Raw genomic sequence first — 22,261 nt, 5'->3', positions numbered from 1 at the left:
CATTCTTCGTTTTTCTTAACACGCGTTATTTACAATCTTTCGAAAATCGACATTTATGGGATACAATGACTCGTTGATTAATACTTTCCCGGTATTGTGGTCTACGCTCAACCCTCGAAATTAACAGTCCAGATGGTACAAATCCACCCCTGAATCATTTAGACTTTTCAAGCGTTCGGATCTGCATGACCCTCTCTATCTCCCCTCGCCAAACTCATTTCGGCCATATTGTGTTTCACGTATCTGCTCGTACATTCTATTTCTAATTGATTTTCATCGTTATCATTTTTCCAAAATGATGCTGTACGTTTAACGGTCAACGGGTAGAGGATCGTATTGTGCATGGTTGGTGTTTTGCCAAGCAGAGCATGGGGATCGGTTGAGACCGCTGATAACTCATCTCTCTTGATCCCGGCTTCCAGAGCATGTAACGCTTCTACTTATCAATATTAACTTGCCTGTTGGGAGATAGAATGACGTCAACCCATGAACCCCGGTGTCCCGCATGGCAACTGCCAAGACGCGTTCAGGACGCAAGGACAAACAGACGCCGCGCATAGCGTTCAAGAACACGCCAGACCGCGGCGTGCAGCACCACACACGTTTCCTCTACTCGTGCTGCATTTCTTGCTCTACCCTGATCGTTCTTCTCCGTTTCACTTGATCTTTTCTCTTTCACTCCACCTTCTCCCCTCGTTCTGCTTGTTCTTTTCTTTACACCTTTTGTAAACTCTTCCTCTTTTTTCGAACGCGTTTTCTTTCAGTCTCACTTCCGCCCATTCGTTTTGCTGTTATCTTTTTGTTTCACTCTAAGGTTCGCATCATTTTTGCGGGCTTCATTACACTGTTACGCTTGGTATCTTCAATTTTTATACTTTTTTTTTTTGTCGGGTAATTACGTAGGAAACTGATGAGGTGGTATTCCATATCTAGTCTGCCCTTTTTTTATCTACAGCCACTTTATTTTCATTTAGAGTTACTTTGCACCTCAACTTTCAGGTCTTCTTTTTCTCTCTTTTTCTCAAGATTTTCTTTGCGCCTCTTGTTCCTTCAACCTTGGTCCCAACATTCTTCTCTACATTTTCTCCTACCGTCGAATGTAGCTTTCTTCATTCATCTTTACTTCCTTTTTCTCTCTCGTTTAGCTACTATGTGTACATACGTATGTGTGTGTGCGTATCCCTTCTCCCTTTCCCTGGATGTCTCGTTGGGCCCACACTCAAGGGTACGCCATTGAACGGCACGCATCATTGCCGGGTGAAAGAGACGAGGAGGGTTCATAAGTTCGTTCGTCTCGTTTCGTTTCTATGAACGCGGCAGCTGTCTTCTATTTGTCTTCTCACACCAGCGTGTGCGGAATGATCGGGCGACACAGTGTCGTGTCGTGTCGTTTCGTTGCGAATCACCATTCTGGATGCGTGCTAGCGACAGGATGCTCTTTAATCTCGCCAGAGGTCTGATAAAAATGTCTGCCGTCGAGCGATTTGCAGATGCCCATCGTTAGGCTATGTTACCGCGTTGTATTTGAGCAAACTGCCTTTGCTCAGCGGCCAAATTCGGATCCCCGGACTTACGGAGATTAGATAGGGGGACTCGTAGGAGGAGGAAGATGGCGCTGGTCACAATTATACACATACCCGGCGTAACAACCATAGTATCATCCGGCAATAAATCCCATAGAGTCTCAAACTCATTCAAACATTTCACCGTTATCTATTATTTTTTCAGCAAACTTAACGGATCTCGACCACGTTTAAATCTCTCAAAGATAACAACATTGTGAACGATACAGTATGTACGTAATCCATATTCGAACCGTACTTTTTTTTTTTGCCTCCTAGCAGCTCATGATAATGGTCAATATTTATGGAGTTACGCGGACCAACACCCTCCCTGTTGCATACCCATTCTCTTCTCTTGTTACTTCGTCGAAGCAGCAACAGTCCATTACCGCGGACATGTGTTTCTTAATTTGATAATTAACACGCGCGTGCACCCGTGCGCAATGAAAGCTTAAACGAGAGCCCCGGGGGAGAATCGCGCTAACAGTAGAGTTAATTACTTGCTCGTCGCTGCGCTTAAAACAACAACGATTTTTCTACGGTTTCATCGCGCGATGGAAGGTCGACGAAGTTCGTAAACCTGCGGTGAAAAATTCGATGCAGGAAGGAGATAATAATTTATGCCGGTTTTTAACCAATTACCGACCCACGGACACGAATTCGACTCGGATCGCAAGCGGGTACCGCAATGCGGTCGGTAACTCGGTATTTTCGAAATTCAACACGTTAATACGAGCGAAATTACGGGGTGCCCCCGGGTTCTTTGTACGAATACCAACAGCGCCACACTCGGTGGTTCTCAGTCGCCTTGGGGCCAGTCTCCGGTAATCCGTGCTCTTCTAGCCACGGCGGAACGAATGAGAACCCGGAAGGCGGATTCTCCGTGCACTTCAAAGGGAAAAACCTGTCTGCATCGTGAAACGACCTGCATCCATTCTCAGACGTATCGTTCTGGCTTTGGTCGACGACGTATACGGCATCATCTCTTTTCGTAGCAGGTCCCGTTTCAGGAATTTCATGCTGCACAGTCGGGCCTAATCTATCTTACTGTTGCGTCTAGCTCGTAATATTGTTTGACGACAGGTTATCATTTATTTTTCGTGACATTTCTAAGCGGTTCGCCTTCAAAGGACTCCATTCTCGGTACTACCTGACTTTTAATCCTTTCTTTTATGAACAAGAGTACCGAGGTGGCGAAAGGGCGCGAGCAACCGTGAAGCCATCTTTTTTTATCCGATACTTTGGTTTCTCGCTTCGTCGAGTCGCGCTATGGAAAGATTGTACGTATCATTTTGCGGTGTAAATCATTTGCATCACGGTGAATTCGTCCACCTCTTACGGCGTCATGAAAGAATTGGGATGCCTTTGAAGGCATCACGCGAACTGCAGTTTCCGGTACGAAAGAAGAATCATCCGAAATCTCGTTGGTTATTACGATCGGAAGTCAAAGGATATTACGCCATCTGGCGCGACGCGACGCGAGCATGACGAGCCGGGGGAACTGTGTAATCTGTGCCCGACAATATCGTCGATTCAGATGGAATGAGAAGACGAGAAAAAAAAGGATTCGGGCATAATTTTTCGCGCTTCTCAAGCAACTCGCTTGAATGGTAATTTTTTTTTTCGAGGTAAATCTTTATTCTGCGTCTGGCTCTCAGGACCAGCCCAAAGAATTTCGTGACCTGTTCCACGAGCATTGCATTCATTTCAATATTCTATGTATTTAGTGTTTACGTCTACTTCGTATCCGGTCACGGTGAATAGCTGACAAAGGCTGGCAAACTGGTAAATGAACTAGACGTTGATATTAAACTCGCCGTTAACTCCTTTTCATTTACTGCCTCACAATACGACGTTACCAGGACGATCGAAATCAGAATAATATCTTATTGAAGTTACCGACCTGGCAAAGGGGGATGGGAGGTAGAGTCAGAGTGGGTTCGATATACAAGAATCTGGACATGAAAGATTTATTTATAAAATTTGTACATTTTCTGAACATTTCTGAGAATTCCGCCATATTTGTCACGTGACAAACGACCACCATACCGGTGAAGGGTTGAAACTGTTTCCATGAATATTACAATACTGTAAACCATCAGAGGATCGTTCGCTCGAGTGATTTAACCTACTTCGAGCAATATATTTTACGTATTAGAGTCGCTACAATTTTCCACTTAAAATGATTGGAAGCATCAAACGTACTAAAAGTCACTTTGTATGGTATCCTAACATCAATGAAAGGAACCGTGAGTTTGCGAGGGCAAATGTGAGTCCATGTTATAAGACAAGAGATGGAACGCCATCTTTTGGTTTACAATCATTGCGCATCGGTTAGGTTAATTAACGACGGTAGTATCTATTAGCTAATGAACATTTTTATTCGACAAAAGGGCCCAGCCGAATTGCCCTTATTACATTTAAATCCGGAGCGGAGCAAAATCGATGTCGATTTCACGTGGACCCCCAGCTTTTGTTGTTCTTTCGCGTTTCAAGAAGCGATCGGTTCTCAGAACACAACGGCGAAACCGCGAGGCCTTGCAGAGACTTATATTTCGGACCCCTTCCTCTCTTTTCTTCGTCTTTCTCGTGTCTCCTCTTCTCTTCCGTGTCCCCGACCACCTCCTTGATTCTTCTCCATCCATGCTTCTCTGGTTCATTTGTTTTTCTTGCTCTACCCCTCCCTCATTCTCCACGCTCGCACCTTAAGGGCAATTCACACCGAGTCGATGGATTCCATAGGAATTCCATTAAACGTCAACAAATTTTGCAAATGTTTTACAACCATTAGTCCCTTATCGCTGATCTGGAAAACGAGTTCTGCAAACTTATGACGCAGTTTCGTGACTTCGCCGTTGCGTAGGTGTACTTCCGGTGCCCCGTGTTTTAGATAAGAGAAAATTGGACTAGGTCACTGGTGTTGAAACATAAACGAAGTCGTTGCATGGGTCACTATAACTATCGCGAGCTGTTTGGGATTGGCTATCAATCTTGGCTCCACGTATTCCCCTGAAGGAGATGGGACAATTTGTAAATATTTTCCTGGAGCCAAGTGACCGTTGCATTTTTTAACGTTTCAAGGACTTGTAAGGGTGGGCCGGCTGACATTGCTTTGTCCTAAAGTGCATTAAAAATGCACATTGTGACCAGATTGCTCGTTGCTTTCAGTAACAACGATTACAGATGTCAAAAAGTGATCGATACTTTTGTGTAGACAATATTGTGACAGTGTTAGGACCCCCTTAAGAGCAGCCCTCCTTGGGCGAGCAGAAAATAGGTTAGAAACGCAGTGTGGGTCACACATGCACTCCGTCCAAGAACACCGCGAGTCTGTTTACAGCGATGCTCGCTGCAGCCACAGACTCCACGGTGGGAAAACATTCGCGAGCGTTGCAGATAAACCTTGAGGCATGCGCGACCAAGGGGAATACCCCCCGAGTGATCTACTCGGATTTTACTTTTCTTTAGAGATATTTTTGCAGAGGTATCTTCTTTCATGTATACCCGGTATGCACAAATGATTCCCTTCCGTACATTGATTACATAAGTAACGCATGTCTAGACGGTGATCCTCTAATTCTTTCTGGGTCCAAAAACGGTCGGAATAGAAGCAAAACAAGGGTATCCCTGTTTTCTTTAAACGTGACTTTAAGATTCTTCATTTTTTTTTGCACTGGCATTAACGTTTTAGGAAGTTTTCCGTCTAGGGAGATCGCGTATTAATTTTTTTTTTTTAAACATCATGGAGTAAACAGAAATTCTGATATAACTTTGATCTCCAAAATGGTGTACCTCTTTAAATCTCCAAGTAAAATCAATGTACTTCGATAACCATAAAAATCTGTCTTCTGGTTCAGTCCAAACATTCCGAACTCTATTAATCGTAAGAGAATGAAGGGTTAATGAAAGAGCTTTCGTCGCAGCATCACCGTTCGACTGTTTTTTCCACAGGCTGAATGAGTATGGGCGGTCGAGGGCGCATGTAGCCAGTAACGCATACAAGCTGAACGCAAAAGCGTGTAGGGACGGTCGGCGTTTGATCGCGCCCTCCGTACCATCTCTCCATCGTTCTATGGCTCTCCTGTCCTTCCCTTACCCTCCTCGACCAGCCACCGAGCGTACCTTTCCCCTCCACGTTGCTAACAGAGCCCAGCACGAGAGCACGTTTCGGAGCCGTGCGCGCAGGCCGGCAAACAACCAGCCTGGGTACCTTCAGTTCAAATCCAAACAGCGAACGGTCGAGACATCGGCGCGATTCAGCTCGATTTTGGGCGCGCGTCGCGACAAAGCAGCCGCTCGATTACCGCTCTCGCGTTATGGACAACGCCGGAGGAAACACGACGGGGATCGATCGAAAGGAACGCACGTGTTCGGCTGACGTTTGACGCTCTGGCGACTCGTTAAAAAAAAAAAAAACCATCTTTCTTCCTGTTTTACCTCGATCGTGTCCTTTCTCATTTTTGGATCCTGCCTTGGCGACAGAACGCTTCTCTCGTTTACCTACCACGTTCTATTGCACTGTCGCGACGCGTGCGCCGAAACTCCCTTCCTCTCTCGAACGTCTTAACAACTCCACGACACGGGAAAAAGTTTTTCTTTTTTAAACATAGTGGTGGTAGAACACAACTCGCGAAAGTGTACTGTCACGAAAGAAAGGACAAGCAAAGAGGGAGAGAGAGACCGAGGGACCACGAAGTTCTTATGTTTCCGAGTTCCTCCACGAATATCCCGCCAAGACTGTTTTTACATTGTATCGGTGACGCGTCGCGAACGATCGCACAACGTGAAAAAATGCACGTGTAGGGAAGGGAGAAAATATAATTGTGCCGTGATTAACTCTATTGGAAAGTATATACCGGCAGAGAGAGTTTCAATGATGTTTTGCGGTGTTATGACTTAAAGTAACGGGGGAGAGAAAGAGAGAAATAAATAGTGTCTAGTATTTGGTGGAGTTTCGAGTTTTCGAGACTGGATCCCTCTGGAAACTATTCGGGAAACCCCTGACCGTGAGTTTTCCTGGAAGGCTAGCCGTGAGAATGGATGTAGTGTCGAGTGGACTGCTGATGCCAGCGAAGGTCGTGGATATTACGACCTACCACTCGTCCTTTTATTCTCCGCCACCCACCGAGGCGTAAGTAACACATGCGTACATCGGTTTACCTACAAAGTGATTTACAGGAATATTGACGTTAATTTTAATCGTGCGATTTGTTATAATTTTATAAAGTTTTAAACGACGTAGCGGTATGCCCATTTCGGCCCAATCGCCCTTTTACTCTGGAAAGACTAAGGCGGTATGTACTTGGAAGTTCGCATTGTTTTTTTCCAAATTGTGTTAATACAAATTTATATCTTTTGTACATTAAGATTTACGCGCGAAAAAGTGAACGTCCATTTAACTTTGAGGTTAGGTTTCGACACCCTTAGAAGACGTACCGTTACTCTTACATCCATAAAGTTTCCCTTGTCGGTAAACCACAGATCCTTGACAATGTGGTATCTCCGGTTTAAATAGGTTTCTAGTTCCCGTCCCAAGGTTATCGGTTATTCGAGTACTTGTTGCTTCCTCAGATTTATCTTTGGCAAACAGATATCGTAACGAGGTTCATGCAGTTTTATCAAAACAAACTGGCGAAGTAACCCTGGTCGGTAGTGCGGAACACGTAACAAGCGTTCGAAACATCTCGTCGCGAGGCACCGGAAGCGCCGTTTCAGCGTCGATATCAAAGGATGCGGCCTTATCTCGGGGTAGATTGTAACACCGGGATACGTAAACGTCCTCGATGTTTTTAGCTCGAAATCAAGACGAAAGGAAAGCCCAAGTATATTAACTTTTAACCTTTCCAATACCGAAGGACTAGAATTTATGTCATTGAATTTTTAATGAAGGATGTCTGCGAGAGTTGCTCACAAAGTTGAGGGGAAATAGTAGGTAAAAAAAAATGAAGGAACAAGTTGATAAATTTTTAATTCGAGTTCGTCGGACTCCATCTATTATTACGAATGCGTTAGGAGAGTATTTTCGAAAAGTCACCAAGTAGGTTGTCGATACGGAATGACCGAGGGGAATGTAGAAGTGAAAAACATGCAGGCAGACAGAAAAGAAAAGCAGCAGGCACCTTCGAAGGAACCTCCTGACTATCCCTCGTGTTGTTACCTAGCAGATATCCCACTTTGAGGCTCGTTTATCGCCCGAAGCCAGAGGGAGAAGACTATGGGGCCCCGTGTAGGGCCGGCTCTCTTTCGCGCAGGTCTATAGCCGGGCCAGACTCGTTCTTGACTAAGGAGATTTAAACCCGGTTCCAGATCGAACCCGTTGAGAATTCTCCGCTCGTTTATTTCGTTTGCCGGCGGACAAGTTTGCGTCTCTGTCCTTTAACTGGCCGGCATATTAACTATTTTCTGAATTGGCTTAATAGCCAACCCTGACCGCCTTTCAGTAAGTTCCTCATTGTTTCATCTTTGAACGGTTATCCGCTATTCTTATACACGTGTATTCCGTAATATTCTTAAACGTTTAATAAGAAGACAACAAAATGTGCTGGAATTTGATACCTGAGTCCCTCGGGAGGAAAAGAGAGTGAGATCGAAGAAGCGTATCTGGTAAACCAAGATTCCGGGAGTCATTGAAAACGCGAAATCATCTTTCAAAAAAAAAGATAAAGGAATCAACGAGAGAGAGCGACGAAAGAGGCTCAAAGACGTTCGTTGAATTGGGAATTGTAGGATTATTAACACTTTCGCTGAAGAATTATTTTTATCAGACTTCGAAAAGGAGGTGGATACTCAATTCAATGTGTATATATATAATTTTTTTTTTACGTATCGAAGGAATCGCCATGCCGGATCTAACGTTCACCGAGTTAAAAAGCGTGAAACGAGCGGAAACCATTAGCTGCAAGCATATCTTAAGTGCGAAACGCACGTGATTACGTAGTTCGGAAAGAAACCACAGCGCGCGCTAGTGGTCGGAAGAGTGGAGGTGGAGGAGAGAAATACATACATGTCGCGAGGATAAGTTGGATCACTCGGAGACGAAGGAATCCACGTGTGTGAACGGGTCCAGATAACCCGGCACGTGTTCCAACCGACAGCCGAGACGTTTGTCTGCAAACTGTCCTGAGAATTTCATGGAAATCTACCTCCAGATCTCTGGCGCCTCTTTATTCTCTTTTCCATGCAAGGATGCTACTTGAGCAGGTAGAATAGAACAGGAAACACGTGATTGGTTTTCTTAGTAGTGTCTACAGTTTAATGGGCCGTCAAAGGGTGCGCTGTTGCTGAGAAAGAAATTTTGCGAAATGCTTAAGTACATAATCTATAAGTTTCTTTATATTTCTGTGGGGTCCATGCTTTTTACGAATATTGAAATTTTAACTGGCCAGATAAATCCGTAAATACGACACCGTCGTTGCGTGTGGCGAAGAAAAGTGGATAAAAAATAACCTCCTAGCGCGTTAGCAGAACTCGATGCAACCAGAGTGCATGTCTCGTAGTAAACTTAGTACGATCCGTGGTTCGTTCTAATTTTAGAGAAAATTCTACGAACCCAGGCCAACTACGATGAATCTCCGCGAGAAGATTCTTAGTCTGCTGAGCAAAGGAATTCGTGCAAATAACTTCGCGACGGCCATTTAAATTCGTAACGGAGGAGTGTCCTCTCGTAGTTGACAATTAAATAACCGTTTAAGCAGCTGCGCTTCTTTAAAAGCCTTTGACGGACAATGCCGTAAGGCAACGAACCAAGTTGATCGAAGAAAAGAGAGAGAGAGAGAGATGGATAGAACAAGACCCGAGAAATGTCAAGTAACAAATTTCTCGAAGGGATTCCAGTTCTTCCGACGAGATTCGCGACCGGGGCCCTTGAGGAAGCCCCCTCGAACACCTAACCTCTCTTTCTATCTTCTTCTCATCGTATCATTATTTTCGATGCCGGGTCGGTACACTCGTTTTCTCGAGGGTCTCGCTCGTCGATCGTCAGAGGGTACACACGCAGAAGGGCGAAGCCTGATTTCCAGCATCTGCTCCAGTCAAGAAAGAGCCGTGTGTAGTCTGGAACGACTTTGCCTAGCAAAGGCTTTGCATGCGCCTTCTATCGTCTGCGCGACGCCTTCTTATATTCTATTGAGTCCTCGAAAAGCACCGGAGCATATGTTTTCGAATTGTTCTCGAACGGGGCACGGTCAAATGATAGACCGACTCGGCTGCTTTCATTCATTGCTGATACGATAAATTCTAATCATCTCTCGTCGAACATATATTCTCTCTTAACCAGTCTTCCATTTTTCGTTTATAATCTATCTCTCTGTTTGCATTATCTGGCGATGGACAAGATGGCGATCGACAGGGCGGATAGTAGGGATGGAATAAAAAGTTTGACTTTGTAGAATTCACGTTCAGTGTAGGCAAAAACATGTACGCTATAACGTTTAAAATCAAAATGTGACTTATAAAAATTTGGATATCACGATCATTAGAATTCTTACTGTCCACAAACGTGGTAACTTCAGTATTGGGATAACCTATGGAAAGACTGGTCCTAAGTAGAACCTAATCTAACAAGGTGGGCGGCGGGACATTACATTTTATCTTAACTGAGGATGACCCAAGTTTCGTGAGAATATATTAAGAGAAAAGGCAATGTAAGGAAAAGAGATTTCACCCCCTTGCGTACCTAAAGCCCTACATTCAAAAGTAACCATTACTCAAAGATTTCAATAAAATCATAATTTATTCCATCTGTCATTCTTCAGACCAGAGCATCGCCTTAACTATAAAACAGTGGCCTAGAAGGTCTGATGTAAGGGTAGATAAGATCAGGATCAGTGTCTCTAATCAGCCGGCGTTAGCAAGGTGCGCGGTACGGACACGATTTTCAAATGCAGCCTCGATTCCCACGGTGGAATTAAAGATTCACGAGGAGAAAATACCCATCGCACTTGTCATGGGAACGAGCACCGGGTGGCTCCTCGCTCGATTTACAATTGGTCGTCGGTCGTGCGCTCACCGCGGTGTAGTAAAGGCGTGGTACGACGCGCGCACCTCGAGAGTGACGAGGGGGATGAAGCTCACTACCCTACGGGCTTCCCCCTCGTCTTTTTCTCTCCTTTTTTTTTTACGCCGCGACACCCGGAGGGGCACGGGAATTTCCCTTGCTTACCTTGCACTCCGGCACATGGCTGGAAGTATGGCGAGGAAGTCGAGTGACATATGTGCACGTCGAGGCTGTTCAGTCGGTCATATGAATCCTGGACAGGATATTATAAACAGACAATCGTGCCATTAACGTTTCACTGGCTCGAAATAGATCCTTTCCTTCAATTTACCGTGCGTGCGATTCGCAGGTTTGGAAATATTGATTTTCAAAAGGGTTCGATGATTTTCGGTCAGCCTTAAGTCTCTATGTGAAAGGGGTTTTAGGTTAAGCATTAATCTCCAAATTTCATCGTTCCAAGAAATTATCTGAAAATCCGGAAACGCTAAAAAGTTTCTATCGGCGATTTTGCATGGCAGAATTTAGCGATGCGGCTCGACTTGGAACACGTGCATTCTCGTATACACGTGCATCCACATGCATGCGTCATAGGAGCGGGTGCGCATGCCCAGGGAACGTTCTATTGGGGGGAAGTTTGGCAGTGCGAGGGCATCGAGGCAGGTGGTAGCCAGATGTCTCTCGTAAGGACTTCTACCCTGATGTCGTTGCCTGCTCGTGTTCCCTCTCGTACGTGTGCGATCTCATACATGAATAGTATGCAAGTACGAGTATAGGTATATACATATCCGTGCATCCTATGCCTAGCACAGAGCGTGTTCGAACCGGCATACGAATTCATCTTCCGATATATCTGGCTCTCTTTCACAGCATGCGTGTCGACTCGTTTCGTTTCGATTCATCTGTGCGGCTCGATACCGAGGCAAAGTTGGACAGCGATGGCTGTCCAGTCGGGACAGATCACTTCTCGCTGGAATTTTTATGATGCAATTAGAAATCTCGAGGAGATGGTAGATGGTCCCTCCTCCCTTGAACGCAAGCCGACGACCCAACTATAATTAATCCTCGTACGTTCGAAACGCCATTAGCAAGTAGTAGAAACGACCGAGGCTCCGACGCCATAGTGGCGCTAGTAGAACAGGCATAGGTGTGCCGATACCATTCCACGGCACCGGGTTACTTTCTAATTTAGCATCCGTCATTGTAATTTTACCTCACGTTTCGAATACCTTTATTTCAGAGTTTTTCTTCTTTTTTCACGTCTATTTTGCCAACCGACCGGTCCGCGAAGAAAGATTCCAAAACGCGTCGACCTTGATCTTGACTCGTCGCGCATGTACATTCCGCCTGTTCCATTCAATCTTTCTTTTTCATCTGGTCGCGTTGTCGAGCTCGGCAAGGATACCTCAATGTCATTCATGAATCAGCCGACCACGAGATCGCTAGACCCGTCGTGTAAACTCTTGCACGGTTCATTGAGTAACGGTGGCGCCTGATTACCTTGCTCTTCTCTCACTCTCTCGTAGACGTAAGAGCATTAAGCGTAATTTGCGGTGTCCTGTTTTTGCCGGTCTCAGATCTTCGGTAGATCGTACGATGCAAATTTGCAAATGTGCCCTCAGCGGACTTGTTACAAGAAAGAAGGTAGGGATATGTAGGGCAAAGAACGGTGTAAGAGCGAGTGCATCGAGAACAGGCAATTTGTCACGGTCACCTGTCTTAGCCGATGATAGAGCATCACCGCCGCTCCTAGGATATCCCGTAAAGCGGGCGCACCGGTCCGTTTGGAAATTCCGCATATCTTACCAGGGCGTTCCCTTTCATCGGTAGTTGGTCCGGCGCGGCGGCACGAGCAGCTTTTAAAGGCAGAAATTGAGGAACGCCGCGAGTGTGCGTCAGTGCTTTGCTCCTCGTGGTCGGCCGTGTGCCGAGGAGGGGGTGTGTCGTGGGGGTAGCAGCTGACGCTGAACAGGCAGGGACGAATGGATCCTCTACACCTGGTCTCTCCTAACTTTGGAAAATCGACGACAGAATCAATTGTGTCGGCTTCGAGCACGCGACCGCACGATCGGACGATAACGGTCGCGCATCGACCCTGCAGTCTTGACCCGTTACTCAAGTTACGAACATTGACTCTGCCCTGCCAGAGATAAACAGACCTTTGAATCTGGCCGTTTGAGGAATAACTTCCGGTGCAGCGAGACGACCGACACGAATATTTAACCTTTATGCAAAAGGGCAGAGATAATCGTGTGTACATTACGATCAGTCGGCCCATTGCGACAACCCATTATTTTCATCAATTTTATGATAATTCGAAAACTTCGGGACTACCGAATGCTGTAAGCGTTGCTATGACCTAGTGATGGTACGACCGATTGTACAGTCGTCTGCAACGCAAATTTCCATTGCGCCCGAGTGCAACATAGACTTCTTTTAGTTGAGGGGAACGATAGGGAGGTTAGGCGCTCATCACTAGCTTGAGAAAACTTTGTCTTTCTCTACAACTTCCCCTCAGCTAATTACCCAACATCCAATGCCCTAAGAAGATTCTTATTTGGTAAAGAATTTCTTAATTGATGAAGTCTCATTATTGAACGAGTCTTGGTTCGTCGACTCCACGAGATCGTTAAGAGTCCTCCGTTATCGCTGGACCTAGCTGCTCCCCACGAAATGCCCCTCTGAGAACGTTAAGTATAGAGCCGGGTTTCTTTATTCCATCGAGCATCGATACGTTTCTGGATCGCAGCAGAGGTCGTCCGATACGATCTCGAAAGGACACCGTGAAGCAAAAAGGCGCTATGGTTGCCCGTCTGGTTCTCCCGGCAGACCATGAATACGGGGTCTCAGACAGACCGATGGACATTACCGGAGAAGGGACACATCGGCTGGTACGCGCAATGACCTTATTGTTGCGTGACGACCGACAGACGTACGGAAGGAAGGAAGGAAGGAAGGAAAAAGAAAGAAGAAAAAAAGGAAGACTGTTAGCCGAAGGGCCGAATGCTTGCAAAAGGGGGACGAATGCGCGGCAGACGAGAACCAAGGAAGTGGCCGAAAAGAGGGGAAAGTTCGGAACTTTGGCAGATGTCCATACGAGCGCGGCATGCGTGGCCGCGATGGGTTCCTTTTTCCTCTCCCTTTCTCACGAGGCGCTCGATTTTCATCGTGAAACTGGTAAACTAACAGGGGAATCAACGGTGTATAATCGTGTATCGATGAAAATCGCTCGATGAATAGGTTCGTTAACCCTCTTACCTTCGTGGGAAGGGAAGGGACACTATTTGTTATCCGGAATTACCAAGGTTTCCCTGCTCGTCTTTGGTAACACAGTTTCCTCCTTGTTTACCTTACGTTGATATCTTTTGGTGAGAAAATACTGTTTCCGACTTTTTAACATGCTGATAAACTTGGCTGATTTCAACCTAACCTTAACTCAGGTCACGTGGTGCTTATGCATTATAAGCTCTTCAGAGCCCATAAGATGGCGGGAACTTAAAAGTTTCACCTCACGTGTTTTATAAATGTGTCAAGATGATCGCGTGTCACGTGGCAATTAATAATCTTGATTGAAGTAATTGTCGATGATGTTGTACAAGAGTCAAAGTCATACACAGTCTGACAGTCCTAGACAAAGGTGGCAGCTGTTGCAGAGCACCTGCTTGTGTCACCACCTTTCAAGTAACAGCCTAAGTGCAAGGACTTATTCATTCATATCGTTCCACGAGGAACACCGCTTTCTTGTGGACGTGGTGGTTCACAGGCAGCCGATTGGAAATTTTAACCGGACGTCCTCGACCTCCGACAGTAATTTTGCATGCGGATTCGAAGAAGGAAGGGAGCTTAGCAACCGATAGCTTCAATTTCTGCTAGGCTAATTTGGAAAGGAATAGGGGGAGAAACAGGAAGCTTGGACTTTGATGTTTCCAACTTACTCGAATCTCCATATTATTGAAATTTAAATATTTCTTCATTTATAATATAAAAAGAAAGTGTACATACCAGCAATTATATTAATAGCCTCAAATTTTCTTTTCTTTCTAAGAGTTAATTCCATGTTCCTGCTCATTTTTCTTTATTTTCTTATTCCGTCATTTAGACAGCCTGTGTCTTGACCGTTAAGTCAGGAAATTTCAATTACCCTTTTGACCAACAGGAAGTGAGAAACACCGAGGTAAGAGGATAGAAAGATATAAAATCCAACAAGATCCAATAGGATGTTAATATCCACCCTTCCTTTTCCTGTGTCAACCTTGTTCCTCCCCTCTTTCTCTCTTGTTTCAACTTACATTCTGCCCTCTCGCGTGTTCCTTTCGAATTTCCTTCCATCTTTTACCGCGTTCGTCCCCTCTGTTTCCTCTCGCCCTGTCGCTGGTGTTGCCGTTCTAAATTGATTAACAAGTGTCGCAGTCGAGTCGTTTCGTTTGTCCCTCGTTTTCTTTCACCGCGACTGTGTCACGTGTTCGCTGCAATCGTCACGATTTTATCAACCATTCTGTATACTTGTCCACGTGCCTTTCTTCGCTTTTATCATTTCCGTATCTTGTTGCCCCTTGTATTGTTCCATGCTACTTCCGTTTCCTTTCTTCACGCTTTTTTCCTCGATTTTAAGAGGTTCCGTTCAAACACCGAAGGTGCCTAAGTTTGTATTTCGAAATTAGATGCTACTGCTCGGTTCCTTACGCTGTTTGATCAACCATTTATAATCTTAAAATCACTCGATCGTATCTACGGATGAACGATCTCGTCTGCTATCACTTTTTCGCAATCACCATCAATAAAAACGTTAGATGTCACGTCGCGGTAAATATTCATGAACCCGTAGAGCGGAAACTATAATTTATTCGAGATGCCTCGGAGAGTGGCCGAAGCTAGTCGCGAAGAGATCGCCACCCCACCTCTCAGGGTTAACAAACATTACAGAGACTGATCTTTCCTATCTACACGACTCGACTATCTCCCGGCATGTATGATTTCTTTTTTTTCTCTTCTTCCTCTTTCTCTGTATATGTATGTGCATATTTTTCGCGAATCGTGAGAATTTCGAAGAAGCCCCTCTGCGCGTTCAGACACGTGTCTCGGGATTTAAACTCAAGGATGCCGCGACCGTTAGAACTTCCACGAAGGCGAAAGCCTTTACGTAACACAGAAAGGAGAAAAAGAAACGCTTACCGATCGTGCTGTTCAAACGCTTATTTGCGATTCCCAGACCTATTTCTATCCCGTTTTTTCGCACCATTACGTGTGAATAGAAAAGGAATTCCTCGTGAAAGTTGAATGAAGAAACATGTAAGAAAATTTACTATATCTTTACGTTCGCTACTTTTCTTCTTTCCTTGCAAAATCATCAGTAGTTATAGAATCAATTACTTCGGTTAGGTTATGTCGGTACACGCGTGACGAAGATCAAGTGCGCGTGATTCGCGCCATATCTTTGTTTTCACTTTCAAATTTGAATGGAACAGCAGAATAGCGGAGGGTCGTTGAATTCCAAGCACGTTCCACCTTCACTTCGGACTTTGGATCGGTCATACCGATCGGAAAGTGAAAAGGGAAATGGACGAAAACACCGTCAACGTATTCCATAGATTTCTAGCAAGAATTTTATTGAAAACAGGAAATAATTATTTGTACATTCATTTCATTATAATAGTATGATATAACAAGTTTTAGCATTTAGATAGTCTTTTAACGAGTTACTATCTCCGAAGAATTTTAACACCTTTATGGGTTCTGTCAATTTACGGATTTCACTGTGGTTGCTAAGTAACCACTGCTTCCTCTTGTAGGAGAGATGGCATCCTTGAGAACTAAACGCCTTGTCTCGTGTCGATGAACTTTCCTACTCGTTGCATTTGCTTTCGCGAATGAAATTTTAATAGCATCGATGGTTAATCGATCCGCAATTTTGTGTAAGAAGTAATTAGACCAAATTGGCAATCGGTACATTCTTGAAATCTTCCTCGTCTCGTAGGTTAGGTTGTCCGCCTGTAAGTATTATTAGGTTAGGTTCTAGATGCACAAATGATCTATAACGATACCGTGCCTACAGTAAACGTGACATCCTCCAGTGGATTGTCTCACGTGCAATTTTATTGAACTGTCAGCAGAGGTATTTTTCCGCAATAGCTTCACGAATTCGGCGACGTTCGATTCCTTTTTTTCCTGTTCACGCGATCTGTGTACAGGAAGGAGACATACCAACTGAACGGCACACCCTTTTTCAGTTCCTGGCATTCCCTTCGAACCACAAGAGGCTTCATAACGTATTCCCAACTTGTCCACAGTGAGGAACGTAAACATACGTGCACCTGCGGAAAGCCAATGTGCCTCGCGAGACGAAGATTGCATTGCTAGGCTCTCCGCCAATTAGAAGCTCAATTACAGGGTGTATATCAGTTTGCGTTTTATACGAGTTTCACTTCGACGTTAAACAGCTGCAGAGAGATGGATACGCGCGTTTCCTGTAGCGTGCTTATGCCTGCCACGTGCGTGCCGCCAAATAAGACTAAACGAGGACTTTTATGATTATTGATCCGTGAACACGATGGAGATAAGGAAATCGAGGAATCGAGGTACCTTTTTAGTTTCGTAATGGAAAGAAAGAAAACAGGATGGTTCTCTTGATTAACACGTTCGAGACCCCTTGGACAGATCTGCTCGCGTGAAGTGACGGGACGGAATGATTCTGCATCCATAGGCACGTAATTGCATTTATTTTCTTTTAAATGGCGATAATGAGAGAAATAATCGGTAACTCTTTCATGCGAGTTGAGAACAGGATTTGTACACCGGAAGTGACCAGTTTACCCTTGAATCCATAATTAAACGCTTTTAATTTACTCATTAACCGCTTGGTCGCTTAATTTCAACGTCTTCCAGGTGGATTAAAAAGCAATGTTATGACGAAAATACGTATCTCGAACCGGGGGCGGAAAAATAATGGTAACGATAAGGTTCACCAGCCATCTGCGTTTCGCATATGTTTACTATACGTCGCGTACATGTATACTCGGCATATACCCTATCGTTCCATAACCTTCCATTGTACTTTATTACGGGACACACCATAGGGTCACCTTTTTCTCTCTCCTTCTCTCTGTACACGCAGCTGTTTGAAAGCGAAAGAGAAAGATAGAGAAGAAATTCGAGGATGAAAAAAGCTCTTAGAAACACGAAAAGGGAATCATCAAATTGGCTTAGGTGATTTCGAAGTCGTGCTACGTTTTCAAAGATAAAAGTTACGTTCTACATCCTCTTCGAGTACACAAAGACGCAGTGTTATCGATTAAAATTGGTAAATTTTAAAGAAAAGTAAAGAACGAAATACCAAGCATTCCTTTTCCATGAAATAAATCAACATTACACGGCTACTAAATAAAGTGTCCTTCTTTTTATTTGATACAGAAGAGAACATTCGAGGAAGTAGAACAGGGAACGTTTCATCAACAGTGACGAAACGTTGGTTCAATTTGAACAAAGTATCTCGAAACAGCGTTCAACTGTTCAAATAGTGAAACTGTGTACATCGGCTCGGTCCAACGATACGGTAGCGCATGTAGCGAGCTCTGGCGGAACAAAAGGGTTAAATGAGCGCCGTTTGACAGAGGCTCGCACGATATGGCCGCGTACACCGGAAACGCGGTCGTAGGCTAGTTGAAACAGTAAACATAACAAGCCAGGGGACCGTTGCGTTTCCACTCGTATGCGTGGTAAGCACGTACTTACTTGCATACCACGTCTCCAGTTGACTGGCTATCGCGGCAAATTACATCATCTCGCAAACATAGACTGCACAGTGGTTGGATCGTGAAACTGAGAGCGTTATTTAATTGCGCCTTGCGATTAACGATTATGTAACGCGAGCAGCATATCGTTCCGAAACTTTCTTCGTTTTCATTTGGAAAAGAAATATTTTTTAAAAAATCTGGGTTAGATTTCGTGTGAGAAAAAGAAAGAAAGAAATTGTTGGAGGGGGTGAGGAACGAATAACGATCATTCGCGGAGGAAGTGGACAGGAAATCCTTGAAAACGAAGAAGGAAGAAACCACTCGTAACCGCAAAAACTGACACTCGTCAGACTGTGTGGTCAAGATTACCTCTTGGACGGAGGTTTCGGGCAAGGGTGAGGAACAAAGGGGTGGCGAAGAGTAGGTTGATAGTTCTTCGACAAAGAAGAGGAAGAAACGCGTAGAACGGACGGTGGTCAGCCATCCGTGATTTCCCGTCCTTCGCTTTTGCGCAAAAAAAAAGAAATGCTATATCCGTTACAGGTTCGCACGTTTCATCTTCTTGCGAGTTTCGATTAGAAATTTGAAAATTCAAAGACACTCGGGAATTACAATATTTTCGCAAATTTTCTTACAAGTTATATACGCTCGTCTCTCGATTCGAACGAATGCAAATTCTCTGTTTTACGATTTCCAGCAAACCACTGAAGGACAACGTTCTCTTTGTTTTTTTTAGATCGCGGTCTGGGTACGATTCTAGTAGCGGCGGAGAGTCTGACAACGAGTATAGTGCCAGCGTCTGTCGTGGGACCGGTAATCAGTCTCAGAATGCAACCGCGTCGAACGCGAACAGTCATGGGCAGGGAAAGCACATAAACAAAGGAAGATGGACCAAAGAGGAGGTAATAAAACAATGAAGGTTGACTATTTCCTTGCACCAACAAAAAGTTTCGAATCATTTCCATGAGAATCAAATGTCCTGATTAATTTTGAATACACTGAAATTTTTTTCTTAGGTAATTACCATGTATAATATAATATAAATTTTCACTTTTATCGGCCAAATGTCACGGTCACTCTGATAAGAAGCACGCACCCCATCCTTCATCCCTTATTCTTGTCCAGCTGAACATTTCACAGAATGCACACGTGATCGCGTCATCATACCGTGACTTCGATCGGATGTAACTGGAGGGGAAGGGATGAGGAGGATACAATGAGCATGCGACTCAAAAAAAAAAAAAAAGGTCCACCCTTCGTACCTTCCACAACGAGTTACGTCCGCGGGCAGATGCCCTCGACCACCCCATAGTCATATGCGGCTCTAGAGTATAGGGTGCGCCGTATGCTTTCCCGTGGGAAACATCACACAGCCCTATCGATCCCTTGCATTTGTTACCGTCTCCTTTCTCTCCCTTTCACTCAGATGTAATTGCCAAATGAGAGAAAAAAAAAATGTATACTTCGAACATTCGTGAAATATTACACCCCTTTTTCTAATTCCATCTGAATGCACATTCAATGTCGAAATTTGGAATTAAATTCAAAAGATCTAATCATAATTTTTGATACAGTAACGTGACAATATTATACCCTATTCTTCCATTTTGTTTCAAAATTAACCTCAAAAATGGTGTCTAAAGCGTCAACCGGAAATGCCCTTTCCGACCAAATTGGTAACCTAAATTTTCAGTAATCGATCACTGTGTTCGTTCTCCAGTGGTCTCCTTACGAACGCACCTGCCATCGAACGGGGTCACGGTTGTCAGAGTGTGTTGATGCATCGCGTGTTGGTCCTTCGAGGGAGCAAGTCCCAGGAGTAACCTTTTGGTGGGAATTTGATTTCAGGACGCCCTGTTGAAGCAGCTAGTGAGCAACGCGGAACAACGGGGCACAGGGCTTCGATGGGACGCCATAGCTGGCCACTTCCCAGACCGAAGCGATGTGCAATGCCAGCAGAGATGGGCAAAGGTCGTGAATCCGGAGCTGGTCAAGGGACCTTGGACGAAAGAGGTATTCCAACGTTGTTCCTCCGAAAAATTATTTTATAAATTTTCAAGCAAATCAAATTATGGAAGTTTTGAAAGTCCTTGAAAATATTGGTAATTCTCGAAAACTAAAATTCCCGTTGAAATGAAACTCCTTCCATGTTCCTCGGTGAAACTCGTTTTGGCAAGAAGCTGAACCGCGTCCAGTCTGTCAGTGAAATTCCCCAAAGACCCGTTGCGCCTCGTTTCCCCGAAGTTCCGGCACGTTGAAAAAGCAGATTACTCGGATGAGATCGCGGGAGAAGGTTTGCTACCTTTTGGCGAAAGCTCCCTCTTTCTCTTTCTCTGTCTGCCGCGGTGCTGGAAGGTTTCGAGTTCATAACGGCACGGCCCTGCCCGGTGTACCGCCTACACACGTAGCCAGGGCAGATAACGAACGGCCCACGGCCGACTCGGTGGGGTATGCAATAAGAAAATAAAGGAGTCTCGAGAGCCGCGGAGATGCTGCGTCGTGGTCGTGCCAATGCACTTGGCAACAGCCAAGGGCAAGTAAAGTCTTGGTGCACCGAACGTGTACACGTGTTCGTGTGCACCTGATTCGTGGTATGAGAGCGCAAAGCCCGATTCTCTTCTTCCATTCGCCGCGACGCGACCATCATCTCCTTCGTGTCCTCCTCTCTTTCTATCTTCTCTTCTCGTGTTCTCCAACATCCTCGAGACACTGCCCCGGCTTCGAGAAATTACTCGGCAACCAACGCGTCGCTTTTGGCACATCTCAAACTCTGCCTTCCGCTCACCTCGTGGACCAAGGAACTTTTATCCATCGAATAATAACTGTGTACCTCCGACTTGGAAAATAACAGGAGGATAGTTGAAACAATGAATATTTTCGACAACCACCGGGTACTTTCCTGGTGGATTTTAGCCTGGACCTTCTACCTGCTTCACAGAGACTAGGTACCAAGACCCTTTCCATTGTTTCTTCCTTTTTGACAGTGGACGAGCTGGTCTGTGTCTGCAGAGGATACTTTTATGACCCTCTTCTGTTTTAAGATCGTGTTGAACTTAACTAATAAGAAATTATGTATAAATCCCGAATTACCTTAGTTATAAGAGTAGCTGTATCCGCAAATACCTGCGGCCCTCCTGCTCACGATTGCCGATGTTTCGCAGGAAGACGAAAAAGTGGTAGAATTAGTGGAGCGATACGGGCCAAAGAAGTGGACGTTAATCGCGCGACATCTGAAGGGTCGCATCGGTAAGCAGTGTCGGGAACGATGGCACAATCACTTGAACCCAGGGATCAAGAAAACCGCGTGGACAGAGGCGGAGGATAGGATCATCGTGGAGGCTCATCGGAGGGTGGGGAACCAGTGGGCGAAAATAGCAAAGTTATTGCCAGGCAGGACCGACAATGCCATTAAGAACCATTGGAACAGCACAATGAGGAGAAAGTACGAGACCGATGAGGGGAGGACCACCACTGGTACCAGAGGTCTTTATCGTTTTTTAAAAAAGATCCATTAACCTTGTGGTGCTCGCTTTGATGACATTAGTTTTAGATTTTAGTTAAGGGTGTCATAAGTGTTCTCGGATGCGATCACCACAAGATTGAACGATTCCAGAAAATAATTAAAATCATTTGTAATGACACTGATACGTCCAACAGGGAGAGGTAGAAGGAAAACCGTAGAGTCCTCCGTCACCTCGAAGGACACGCTCTGTACAGAGGAGGACATCTCGGCTCGTCTGAAGGCAGCGTCCACCAGTAACAAAAATAGCTCTACGGTGACCAGTGTCCACACCATGGACATGGATCAGATAGACTGGGCCAGGGCTTGGGACAATCAGCAGAGTGGTCAAACGTATCAGGGTCTCCTTGGTCTGAACGAACGTACACACGGCAACGAGTCCCGTATAGATTCTCCCTCGAAGAGAGGGGGCTCCGTTAGAATTAAGACTGAACCAATCTCGGCATTCACCAAGTAG

At 45.0% G+C, this 22,261-nt stretch overlaps 1 protein-coding gene across 6 annotated transcripts in view; it reads left to right on the top strand.

The window, feature by feature from the left end:
* Window positions 1–22,261, top strand: part of Myb (proto-oncogene like protein Myb) — a 29,359-nt gene that overhangs the window by 2,629 nt on the left and 4,469 nt on the right. For 2 of the 6 annotated variants that reach the window (XR_004581270.2, XR_004581271.2), the window contains exons 1-5: window positions 1,978–6,693; window positions 19,021–19,186; window positions 20,133–20,297; window positions 21,446–21,767; window positions 21,942–22,257. Coding sequence is in view for 4 of the 6 variants with exons in the window: in XM_034323048.2 (XP_034178939.2) it covers window positions 6,599–6,693; window positions 19,021–19,186; window positions 20,133–20,297; window positions 21,446–21,767; window positions 21,942–22,257 (1,064 nt within the window). In the remaining 2 variants the exon portion in view is untranslated. Of the gene's footprint in view, window positions 1–1,977; window positions 6,694–19,020; window positions 19,187–20,132; window positions 20,298–21,445; window positions 21,768–21,941; window positions 22,258–22,261 lie in introns of those variants that run through there. The other 4 variants (XM_034323020.2, XM_034323012.2, XM_034323048.2 and 1 more) reach the window with 3 other exon arrangements.

Source organism: Osmia lignaria, chromosome 9, assembly GCF_051020975.1.
Source record: "Osmia lignaria lignaria isolate PbOS001 chromosome 9, iyOsmLign1, whole genome shotgun sequence".
Taxonomy (NCBI): Eukaryota; Metazoa; Arthropoda; class Insecta; order Hymenoptera; family Megachilidae; genus Osmia; species Osmia lignaria.
Note: the sequence above shows the minus strand (reverse complement) of the source record. Positions and strands in the feature narration are given on the sequence as shown.